Source organism: Gopherus flavomarginatus, chromosome 5, assembly GCF_025201925.1.
Source record: "Gopherus flavomarginatus isolate rGopFla2 chromosome 5, rGopFla2.mat.asm, whole genome shotgun sequence".
In the NCBI taxonomy this organism is placed as follows: Eukaryota; Metazoa; Chordata; order Testudines; family Testudinidae; genus Gopherus; species Gopherus flavomarginatus.
The window spans coordinates 139078689-139091288 of NC_066621.1; the positions used below are offsets into that span (position 1 = coordinate 139078689).

The following is a 12600-nucleotide window of genomic DNA, read 5'->3' on the forward strand; positions in this document are numbered from 1 at the left end:
GTAACTACTTTGCATCTACCGTATTTAGTTTTTCTTCACAATTTTCTCATGTCACCTTTGGAATAGCCAGAGCCACTCTCCACTTCTGGCTATAGATCTGTTCTGTGACATCTCCTGCAGCCCTGTTGCATCTCTTCAGTCCCCGCCACCCCTGCATGCTGGCAGACAAGAAGCCCTGATGGAGCTGAACTCTGCATTGGGCAAACACACAATTCTTCACTTTGAGTCTGTGGAGTCTGTGCATCAGGGGAGACGGTGGGGTTTTTGTTTAGTTTTTTTTAATTAGACCTTCACCTTTTGTAAGTGTTGGCATCAGCCTAAAATACAGAGCTGAGATTCTCCTGTGGTTTGACATGTGCTTTCTGCAGGCAGGCACTGGGCAAGCTTCCCCACGTATTTCTGCACTGCCAGTAGATCAGTCTTCAGCTGATTAATGGCAAATGTTTTCTGAACATCTGATAGCCAAGTCAGAAGTGCTAATGAATCACATCCTGGGTTTAGATCTTTTGCCTATGTCCTTGATCTGAACTCTCCCCTGACTTCAGAATTTAGAGCCGGTTCAGGTCCCTTTCAAACTACTATAGTCATTGTTAGCGTTGAATTACTGTCATGTTTGTTGTTGTTTTAAGGTAGTACCAAGGGCTAACAGAGGATGGGGTCCCATTGTGCTGGGCACTGTACATATATACAATAAGAAACAGACCCTGGTCCAAAAAGCTTATGGTGTAGATACATTTAATAATCGCCCCAGATGTTTCTTGTACTTGGGGTACAGATGAGAATCTCCTTTCATAAAAGAGGATGCAGGGAGAACTGCAAAGTCAAGCTGGTAGGGTGTTTGCCAGGGTGGCTGATACAGGGCTTATTGAAACATTTTTATCCTTGCTGAAAGTCACTGCTCCATTTTCTCTCCCCCTCCTCCAGATTCAAAATATCAAGCAGACAAATAGCGCTCTCAAAGAAAAACTTGAAGGTGGAATAGAACAGTACAGACTTCCAGAGGTATGCCAGGTCACACACTGCTATGTATGCATCTCCTTCTGCATTTCCCAATAGCAGGTCCTAATTCTTGCTTAAATGTCAGAGCTGGCACTATGTAGATACAATCATTCTATCTACTGCCAGCTAACCCTGAGACCAATCTAACGGTAATTGGTCTTTGCGGGAGGGGAGGGTGGAGAAGGGTAACAGTTTTAAATCCGTATTTGACTGGTTGTAAAACTTATCTCAAATGTAAACATTCAGATTGCTGATAATACTTCACACTCGCCATATTTGTTTTCAGAGTATTGTTGTAACACCCTTCTGAGAGAGGTAATTATTAGCCCATTCCACAGACTGGAGGACTGACCAGAGAATTTAGTGGTGTGACTGACAGAACTGCTGAGCACCCACAATTTCCATCATAGTTAATGGGAGATAGGGGTACTTGGCACCTCTAATAATCAGGGTATAAGAGACTTGACTGAGATCACAGAGGGAGTTGGTGGGCAATGCCAGTGAATAAAAAGAGGAATGCCTAACTCCCAGTCCTGCACTCAGAGTATGGACCAAGCCCCACAATTCTGTATTGTGTTAACAGTTAACTATGGAATCAATTTATTTGTCAGTTAACTGAATTGATTCCCTTTGTTGCTAAAAGGAATAATGCAATATTTTAATAGGAAGAAATATACCATGTTTGAAGGATCTAGCAATTAGTTAATTACTGCATTCATACAAGAATTTACAAACTCAGATATGAGTAGAAGTCCATTGCTTAAGGAAATGAATTACTTTGTTTGACACCTAGGTCGTTCAGAAATTTAATGCACGTTGGACTACAGATGAGCAGCTTCTTGCTGTGCAAGGTATGGAACTATAAATCTTTCCTACTTGAGCAGGTGACGTACAATTGAACCCTATGGCACGTCAAGCTGGGATTTCTCCTTCTGTGGCTAATGGAAAATCTTGACATTAGTTTATATTTTTGCCAAAGAAGGAGGGGTTAACACTCCTTCCCTTTTATGATACATGACATGCAGTGTTCATTTGGGCAAACAGATCACTCACCTGCTTCTAGACGGTGACGCTCTTAGTGCAGTCACTGCCAGGCTGCTTGTACATCTATCTAACTCACAGGTCGATTTGGTGGGTTTAGGACTTCTGGTTTGGCTCATCCTATGTGACTCCTTTTTATATACAACTCTGCCTCTCTCTTTCTGTCTCCGCTCCCAACTCTTCTACCATCCATCTTTCTCCCACTCCCAACTTTGTACCATCTTTCTTGGTGGTGTAACCAGAGATGACCCAAACTTGGGGGAAATTCAGCATTGGATCATTGTATCGTGGCTCATGCCCATCTCTAGCTATTCTCACTGTTTTTATATAATTCTACTTCTTCTGTTTTCAGCAATCAGGAAGTATGGCCGAGATTTCCAGGCAATCTCTGATGTGATTGGAAATAAATCTGTGGTGCAAGTGAAACATTTTTTTGTAAGTTACCGGCGTCGTTTCAACATAGATGAAGTTCTACAGGAGTGGGAAGCAGAACATGGCAAAGAGGAGACGAATGGACCTAGTAACCAGAAGCCTGTAAAATCGCCTGATAATTCCACTAAAATGTCAGAAGAGGAAAATGAGGTAAATCTGTGACTAAAGAGTTTGGGACTGTAAAATGCTGCTTGCTTTTAGGTTCAAATATATAAATGAAGTCCAAACTGCTAACAGCCATTTTTCACAGCATTCAATCAACTTGTTTTTGTGTATATATATGTGTGTATGTATATGTATATACACACATGAAATAAACTATTTGAGCAGATTTCCCCTGTGTATGCAGTTCCCAGTGACAATATTGGGAATTCCAGGTGTAACTTAAGGTGATAAGAGACCTCCTAATTTGCAGGCTCTGACAATATCTGACTGTCATTGGCACCCTGTCACCTTCATTCCTTTCTGTAACTCAGTTGGGTGCTTCAGCTGAACTTAAATTCCTTAGCTCCTAGTCTAGGGTTTGGTTTTTTGGACTCAGGTGTAAATTTCTAAGATGGAAACCTTACTTGTAGCACAAGCTTTCTGAGTGATGCAATGGTCAGGGCCCTGGGATCAACAAACGCAGATTTCCCTCTTACATCAGATGTTGAAGACAATTGGACAAGACAAGGTGCAAGCCATCCTCTTAGCACTGGGATGGGCCTCACAGTTCTGGTACCCTCCATGCTTTTCAGCTGTCCGCCCAATCTCCTCTGTCTTCCCCTGATGTGTCAGCTATTAACCCAGGATGAAGGACAGACTTGCCACCCCAACCCAGCCATATTTCACCTGAGCGCATGGCATTTGTTTGGATGTCACAGTTAGAAAAGGCCTTTTTGGCTGATGTCCAGGCTGTCCTGTGCAAGGTTGATAGGACTCTACCAGGAAAGGTTACAAAGCAAAATGGGAAAGATTGAAATTGTGATATAACAGACAAGGAACTACAGCATTACAGGCAGAGATTCTGGGCACACTGGACTAACTTTTGTCCAGGACTGCTGTTAGCTCACCCAGGGTAAAACTGGCAGCCATCAGTGCCTTTCATCCGCTGGCAGACACCTATGCTTTATTTCCCATCCAGTCACCACCAGCTTCCTGGAGAGTATGATTCAAGTCTTCCATCCAAAGGTGAGACTTGTACCAGCCTGGAACTTGGACCTTGTTTTATCAGCCTTTACTAAGTTACCACTTGAGCCCCTGAGATCCAGCTCCTTGCTACCCCTTTCTATGAAGGTAGCATTTTTGGTCATGATGGCCAGAAGAGTCAGGGAGCTAGGTGCACTCATGGCTGACCACCTCTCCCATCCCTCCCCACCCACACAGTTTTCGGCTGGGACAAGGTATCTATGGGACTACATCTGAAGTTCATCACTAAGATAGTGGTGGACTTTCACATCAACCAAAGCACCCATCTATGTGTATTTTACCCAAAACCTTATTCCAGCATGGATGAGGTGGCATGACGCTCCACTGGATGTGCATAGGGCTCTTAAACCTTAGCCGCAAAGAATAAAATCTTTTCAAAAGCCTCCTAGATCTTTCCAGACTACTGTACCCCTTTCAGGAGTCCAATTACTCTTACATACCCCAAGTTTCACCTCACTTAAAAACTACTTGCTTACAAAATCAGACATACAAATCCAAAAGAGTCACAGCACACGATTACTGAAAATCTGCTTACTTTCTTGTTTTGTCTGTGTGAAATTTTAGTTTGTTCTGACTTTGCTAGTGCTTTTTATGTAGCCTGTTTTAAAACTAGGCAAATATCTAGATGAGTTGAGTACCCCGTGGAAGACCTCTGCGTACTCCCAGGGGTACACGTACTCCTGGTTGAGAACCACTGTCCTAGACTCTGTCATTCGTAGTGTGTGTGAAAGGAGAGGTCACTTCCTCCCAAATACTAAATGGATCTCAGGGAGCATCCTTCTCTGCTATGAGATAAATGTCTCCTCAAAGGCAGGGCATGAGTGTGTGTTCAACTAGAGCTCAGGCAGCATCGATCGCTTCCCTTAGTGATGTCCCTTTTACTGACATCAGCAGACAGCGACTTGGAGTTCTGTTCACACCACTTCTAGGCATTATGCACTGGTGTAAGCAACTGCTTCTCTAGGTAGGGGAGTTCTACAGTGTATTGTGTCATAAGGTTCCAGGCACCCATCTTCTTTAAAGAGATGTAGCTTGTGAAGCACCTGAAGCACACTACACACAACAACAATCACTCACAGAAGGATGGGTTTCTTGCCTTGTGGTAACCTGAGTTCTTAAAGGCACGTTTATTGCCCCGTGTATAGGAGGGTTGGATAGCGCTCTTTGTCACTGCCTGGTTTTCCCTTCCTGTGAACTGACAGTAGAGAAGAAACAAAATGGCGGAGGATCTGGCAGTCCCCTCTGTTCTCTTGGTGCAGAGCACGAGGAGAGCAGGGGTGTATGCACAGACCATACGGACATTGCTAAGGAAACATTTCTGATCTGGGGCACATGGAGCATGTGTGCCAACACATCTAAGGTGAGTAATCCATTCTTCCTTGGTTTTCCATGGAATTGTTTTTTCATGGCAAACAGTCACCTTTATGCTTCCTGTGAAATCACTGACAATAAAGTGGCCTTAGTGGTGAGTTTAGCTTTTATTTACAATCTGCTGACAAGTCCTGTTTCATCTCAGAGCAAAGGATGCTGCTCTCTCCTTGCTGTATGTCAGAGTTGTCTGTCTTTGCTTTCAGTATCTTACACTTCAAGAGAAATTTGGAAGTGTGTGTGTACAGTTAAACAAATGTTTCTTCTTTTTCCCTCTAGGCTACTTCTGTTCTTGATGTCAGATATGCATCTGCTTCATGAGAAGCTCGTGTAGCCTAGAACAATTTGTGTTTGACTACTGTGTTATCCAGGATATCAGGTATTAGCAAACCTCAGACAGCCATCTGCATCATATCTATGTGGACAAGCAGCTATTACCAAAAAAAGGCAAACGCTTCCAGTCCTGTGCTACATCTGCCTTAATTTTTCCTCGTTCCTCCATACTGCCTCACTTTCTTTCAAAAGCTCCCAGATAGCGCTCCATTTCATCAGTGTCCTGCTTAAGCACGGGGACTTCTAGAACCAGTTACACCTGTGGGTAAAATCTGGCAAGTCTGCACAGCAAGGAACTCCGGTGTTAGCAGCCCCACACTAATGCTACACAGTAGGAGCTCTTATAATACTTGGTCCTCTCCATAGGGTATAAGTACATATTGCTGCATGGCCTTGTGATCTCTGCTTCCTGTATAAAGTAATTATTATTCTTACAATGACACTATTATTAGTGAGCTTTCTATAAAGGAGAGGCTTATGCACATGCCAATGGCATCATACTCTGCAATTACAGGGCATTTTAGCAAGCATTCTTAAATAATGCAAAGTGATGTGAAAGGTTATTCCGAAGGTTGGGGTCTGTCTACAGTTGTAAACATAACTCATTACGCTTCTGGTTGGTGCAATTCCTTTTTTACTCTGTATTTGTACATGTTCTTGCTTCATAGAAAGCTCACTAACTGGTTGAGTGTTTTATTCCTGGATATTTTAATAGCTTTTATTTAGTGTAAAAGGGAATATGTAACCTGAAATCTGTCAGATACAATATATAACCCATGGCATTCGGCATTCACATTGTAACTTTTTAAGTGAGTGCCACGCAACTTCCTTTTTCCTGACTCTCCCTGGGATTAAGTCAAAACAACTTTAGCTGGTTCTTCTCCCTTTGGAATGTCCTTTTTTTGTAAATTAGGCTACCATACAGTCACTTTATTCCAGTGTCGTCATCGTCGTCCTCTTCAGAGCACTGAGGTTGCCAAAACCACCAAATTCTTCATCTCAGTGGAAGGGTGGGGAAGGGTTGACGTGAAAGTGCAACCCTAAAATGTAGATTTCAGACTTGGAGGAGACCGTGCATGGAGGAGGACAAGGACCATCTCATTGACCTCATTCAGTTCTGTATTGTTCCCCCTTTTGTCACCCTGATCCCCTTTCTCAATACTGTACAGGACCTGGAAGTGATCTGATTAATCTAGTGCAGTGTTTCTGAGCAACCTGTCCATAGACTGGCACCGGTCCGTGACAGCCTCCTTGCTGGTCCTGAGATTTCTCTGACACATTTTAGGAAGGTAGCAAGCAGGTCTCTGGTATCAGAAAGGTTGAGAAACAACTGATGTAGTGAGCCAAGAATAATGCCCTGGGAAGATACAACTGGTTTCCCTATATCATTGCAAGTTTGACCCACTTTGGTTTTGAAAGCGATTTCAGTCCCTCTAAAGCAGGAGTTCTCAAGCTATGGTTTGTGTACCACTTCTGGTATATTTGCTTGATGTTCCATCCATTCACTTAAGGGTTTTTTTATTTTAGTTTTTTTTTTTTAAAGATGATGATACAGGAAGCAGTGAAGTTTGGGAGCTGCTGCTCTACAGTGCGCATCACTTTCATTTTCAGAACCAAAATATGCAATTAAAAGGGGAAGAGGCGCAACCCAAAATTTGCCTTAGCCCCTCTGTAGCCACCCCTCCCAGTGCAAAGGTGAAACCTTACACAGATACTTCTGTTGCTGGCAGTGCTACTTTCAGAGCTTGGCTCCCAGCCAGCAGCTGCTGCTCTCCAGCCACCCATCTCTGAAGGCAGCACCACTGCCAGCAACAGCACAGAAGTAAGCCTGGGCAAGGGTCTGGGGTGCCTGAGAGCAGCCTTGGGCTGTGTTCCTGCCCGCTGGGGTGAGCTACCCAGGGCAGGTGGTGGATCCAGGGCTCCCCATGGTCTAGGCTGACTTGTTCCAGCCCTGGCTCCTGGGGCCCCGTGCACTCGCTGTTCCCCACGGGCTCTGTCGGCCCTGGAGCTGAATCCCCCTGCCCGGGCAGCTCTTACAGGCTATGAGCAGTCAAAGGGCAGTGGGGAGCTGAGGAGCAGCAAGAGGAGATGGGAGAGCGCTGTGGCCAATCATACCATGATACCAGCCAGTGCAACAGCTGCCCCGCATTGCCCAGCTCAGGCTTCCAGCCTGGCCATGGGGCTGGGCTTTGGGGGGAAGAAGAGCTGCCAGCATTTAACTGAGGAGCAGGAGGGAGTGGGGCCATAGAGAAGGGTTGGATCTCGTGGTGAGGGGGGCATAGCCCGATTTTCTGTCTACCTCACCTCAGAGCAACAAACAAAACTAACAGACATTATTATACCAACAAGCGTTTGTGGTGTAGACCTTGCCCAAGTGTCTCCTGTAGAGTTGGTCTTGCACGATCACCTCCTACTTCCCACCAAGTCTGGCAAACTTATGATCAGAAAAGTTGTATTTTGGCTTTCTCCCCAAAGGAAAATAGCATGTATAATTCATTTGATATCAGGAAGAAAAAAGTTGTCATTCTGTTTTGGAGGACTACTATCTTCTTGTAGTCTTATACATACAATATAGTCCTGTATTTTTAACTTCGTTAGGTTTCATTATTCTCTTACCTATTATGTTTTTAAATACAAGAAATCATTTTAGCTTTGAAAGTTTAAATGGTTTGGTCTTGTTTATATGAAGACCTTCTCCCCTCCCCCCTTTTTTTTCTTTTAATGGATCAAGCATTAGATACATCAACTGGTTGCATTCTGATTAGAAGGGTCCACAAAGATTACTGCATAAGATGTAATATTCACTTAAATTTTGTTTTCTGAAACTATCAATGTGAATGTTATAATTATATATATTTTGTGGAATATGGGAATTTATTTCTCCTAAGTATAAGTTATTGTGCAAAAATATGGTATTGTTAAAGCAAATGATAGTTTAACTTTTAGTTTTAGAAATCTTAAAGATATAAAAGTGTATTACATATACATAAACAAATTACATTTGTTCTATTTAATTTTATGTAGCTGTGTAAAGTGCTAGATAACTTTTTTCTTCTTCGAGTGGTTGTTCATGTCCATTCAAGGTAGGTGTGCGCGCGCCGCGTGCATGCCAGCAGGAAGATTTTCCCCTAGCAGCGTCCGTAGGGTCAGCCCTGGCGCCCCCTGGAGTGGTGCCACTATGGCGCCCTATAAAGGGGCCCACTGACCCTCCACCCCCTCAGTTCCTTCTTACCGCCGGTGACGGCTAGCTGGAACTTCTCTTGCTCATAGCAAGTTAGCAGTGTCCTATCCTTGTGTATAGTCCGTGTACATAGTTACGTTATAGTTAGTTTACTTAGGTCATTGTATATAGTCCTTGGTAGTTGGGGGGGTCCCTCCCTCCCCGCAAGTTTCATTACCTGCTGGGGAATGCCCAGGTCTCCCGGGTTTAAACTCTGCAAGGACTGTGGGAAAATCGTGCCCAAGAGTGACCTGCACTCTGCTTGTTTGAGGTGCCTCGGAGAGAGCCACCAAAAGGACCGGTGCTCTATCTGCAGAGTTTTCCGTCCGAGAACTCTCAAAGACAGAGGTCAAAGACTTAGAGTCCTCCTGATGGAGGCTGCCCTGCGGCCACCCTCGGACCTGGAACCGGCCGAGGCGGTGCCCAGCACGTCTTCCTCGGTGCGGAGAGCCCCGGCATCAGGACTTAGGGCCCAGCCCAAGTCGTCTAAAACCCGGCACCGGATGGAGTCGGGTCATAGGAAGTCGGCCTCAGTGGGGCACCGCTCACTGTCGCTGGTGCCCACTAAGAGACCACTGGTGAGGGAACGGTCACCCCACCAGGACTCGAGACCGACACCGTCCGCAGGTGCAAACGGACAAGCTGGGCTACAGACCCCAGCTGCTCCGTTGACTCCTGCACCGCAGAGAGGGCGGTCAAGTCCGGACTGGCCTAGATCCCTGGACCTCAGTGGAGACTTGCAGCTCCCTTCGACACCGGAGGCGTTCGAGGAGGCCTCAGACTTGATGGGACTCCCGGCGCCAGCCTCCCCGCACCATAGGGAGTTGCCTACCGCGGCCCGTCCCCCAGTACAATCCAGGGGCAAGTCGACCATGCTGTCGCCTCCCTCCCCGCACCACTAAGGCAGCACCGGACCAGATAAGAGGTTCCCCGCCTCCTCAGCATCGCTCTCCAATGGCACCAGGTGCTGTTCCCCCCAGGTCCTCATACTCAGAGACTTCAGACTCAGAGGCAGACTCCTACTGCTCCAGCCGGTTGCAGAGCAGGAGATCGGTTTCGGGGGCAAGCCACCAGCGTTACCCACAGTGGCAGCAGCAATGGCATCTGCCCTCACAGTGGCCGTTTTGGACCCCCTGGCCTACGACCAGTCGTTAGGCCAGGCGTTTGGTCCTCGAACAAGGTCGGCCTCGGTCTCCTTGGCGTCGGTGGCCCTGGCGCAGCTGCCTTCTCCACCAGCACCGTTGCCGGGCAGGGATGTGCCATATCCAAGTTCAGCACCCCTTAAACGGGCAGCGGTTACCGTTCGGGCTCAGCAGGCACCGCCCGATACGCCAAGCCGCTCACTGGCGACCCTGGTACCGGTCACGGTGCCGCATTTAGAATCAGAACCAGCCCCGCAACCACAGTACGTCTGCTGCAGGACCCCGAAGGACTGCATGCACCAGAGGAAGGGCCGATCCATATAATTTCCTCGTCTTCCTCCCTGGACGAAGCGGTCTCGGGCACAGCTGCGGCCCTGGCCCTGGCCCTGGCCCTGGCCCTGGCCCTGGAATCCTCCAACAACTGCTCTGGCGAGCAGCTCAGAGCCTCGCAGTCCAAGCTGAGGAAATCGAGGTGGACGCGGACCCTATAGTAGACATCCTGGCTCCCTCAGGGCCATCAAGGGTGGCTCTCCCGTTGATAAAGACCATAGCGGATACGTCCCACACCTTATGTCAAACGCCAGCCTCACTGGCCCCTACTGCCAAGAGAATGGAGCGGCGCTATTTCGTCCCCTCTGAAGGGCACGAACACTTAAACACCAAACCCCTCCCGCCCCCCGGACTTCCCTGGTGGTGGATGCGGCTAACCAATGGAAGCATCAGGGGTTTCAGGGGTCAACACCAAAGAGCAGGGACGCTAAAAGACTCAACCTCTTCGGCAGAAAAGTGTACTCCACGGCAGGCCGACAAATCTGCATTGCCAGCCAACAGGCAATTGTAAGCTGATATGGTCATAACACGTGTTCAGCCATGTCAAAGTTTATGGAGCTCCTTCCCCAGGACTCGAGGTCAGTTTTCGGCCCTGATGGAGGAGAGGAAGCCGAGCCTCTCTCCAGGCTGCCCTAGATGCAGCGGACTCAGCCTCACACACCCTGGCCACGGGCCTGGTTATGCGGCGGGGAGCCTAGCTCCAGGTCTTGGGCCTGCCCTATGAAGACCAGCAGACCATTCAAGACCTCCCCTTCGAGGGGCAGATATTGTTTTCAGAAAAGACAAACAAGCATCTGCATAGCCTAAAGGACTCGAGGGCCTCGCTGGGCTTGCATACCCCTGCGACCCAGTGCAAGCATTTCAGGCCGCAGATGGCCCCACACCCCTACCAGCCTCAGACTCGCCAGGAGCTGGGGCACAGGTGGGGCAGAAATGGCAGAAGAAGTCACCAACGCCACCCCTCTGGCCAGGCGTCTGGTCAGTCGAGACCACCATCGGGGCCTAGACCCCCTATTTGATGGTACTGACGAGGGTGACCTACCTATTGAGACTCTCTGGATCCTTCTACCCCTACCTTTGGATCACGTCTGTCTGCCTTCTACTGTGCCTGGTTCCGACAGCTGGGTGCTACACATGGTAGAGAGGGGATGTTCTATTCAGTTCTCCTCCCTCCCACCCCACCAGCCCTCCTCCCCGTCCCTCTTCAGGGACCCATCTCACGAGCAACTTCTAAGTCAAGAAGTGAAGTCCCTCATGGAGGCAGGGGGCGGTGGAGGAAGTCTCTCGGGAGCTCAGGGGCAAAGGCTTCTACTCCCGGTATTTCCCAATACCGAAGGTGAAAGGGGGCCTGAGACCTATCCTAGACTTGCGGCGGCTGAATAAGTTTGTACGAAAGCTCAAGTTCCACATGGTCTCTCTGTCTTCAATTATTCCCTCCCTGGATCCAGGAGATTGGTATGCCGCCCTTGACTTAAAGGACGCTTATTTCCACATTGCCATAATTCCCCGACACCGTCGGTACCTCAGGTTTGTCATGGCCGACACCCATCTGCAGTTCATGGTGCTCCCGTTCGGCCTGTCAGCCACTCCAAGGGTCTTCACGAAGTGCATGGCAATCGTGGCGGCCTGTCTGCACAGGCAGGGCATCCAGGTATTCCCCTACCTGGACGACTGGCTCATAAAGGGCTGCTCCAAGGAGCAGGTGGAGACCCAGGTGGTGTTCATCAGGCGGACCTTTCTCAATCTCAGCCTCCTCTTGAATGAAGCCAAGTCTACCCTGTGTCCGATGCAACGAATAGAGTTCATAGGAGCAGTTCTGGACTCCACTCACGCCAGAGCGTACCTGCCGGAATCCAGGTTCCGTGCGATTTCCAAGCTCATCTTCGGACTGCACCGTGCCCCGATTACCACGGCGCAAATCTGCCTCCGGCTGTTGGGTCACATTGCGGCGTGCACCTATGTGGTAAACCATGCCAGACTCCGGCTTCGCCTGCTACAGTCCTGGTTAGCGAAAGTATATTGCCCGGCCAGGGACCCCTTGGACTCAGTGGTGTCCATTCCACACTTGGTGCTAAGCTCGCTGCGGTGGTGGCTCGACCCGCAAAAAGTGTGCATGGGTGTCCCCTTCGCTGCCTCTCAACCCTCCTTCTCTCTGGTAATGGATGCCTCAGATCTGGGTTGGGGAGCGCACCTGGGACACCTCAGGACGCAGGGCTTGTGGTCGCCGGAGGACCTTGAGTTGCATATCAATGTCAGGGAGCTGAGAGCGGTTCGCCTGGCTTGTTTGACCTTCCGGTCCCACCTGGCCAGCAGATGTGTTTCAGTCCTCTCAGACAACACGTCAGAAGTCTTTTATATCAACAAACGGGAGTGCACTCTCCTCTCCCCTGTGCAGGGAAGCCCTCGCGCGGTGGGATTTCTGCGTCCACAATGCGACCCACCTGACGGCTTTCTACCTTCCGGGGGAGCAGAACGGTTTGGCGGACACCCTCAGCCGCTCCTTCCGGGGTCACGAGTGGTCCCTCCGATGAGATGTGGTACGCTAAA

The 12600-nt window shown here is 48.4% G+C and overlaps 1 protein-coding gene across 1 annotated transcript in view; it reads left to right on the forward strand.

The window, feature by feature from the left end:
- The window catches only part of RCOR1 (REST corepressor 1), a 130527-nt gene extending 120426 nt beyond the window's left edge, over positions 1-10101 (forward strand). The window contains exons 9-12 of the mRNA XM_050954193.1: positions 925-1002; positions 1793-1850; positions 2393-2622; positions 5308-10101. Coding sequence (XP_050810150.1) covers positions 925-1002; positions 1793-1850; positions 2393-2622; positions 5308-5349 — 408 coding nt within the window. The 3' untranslated portion in view covers positions 5350-10101. The remainder of the gene's footprint in view (positions 1-924; positions 1003-1792; positions 1851-2392; positions 2623-5307) is intronic.
- Positions 10102-12600: the final 2499 nt, after the last annotated feature.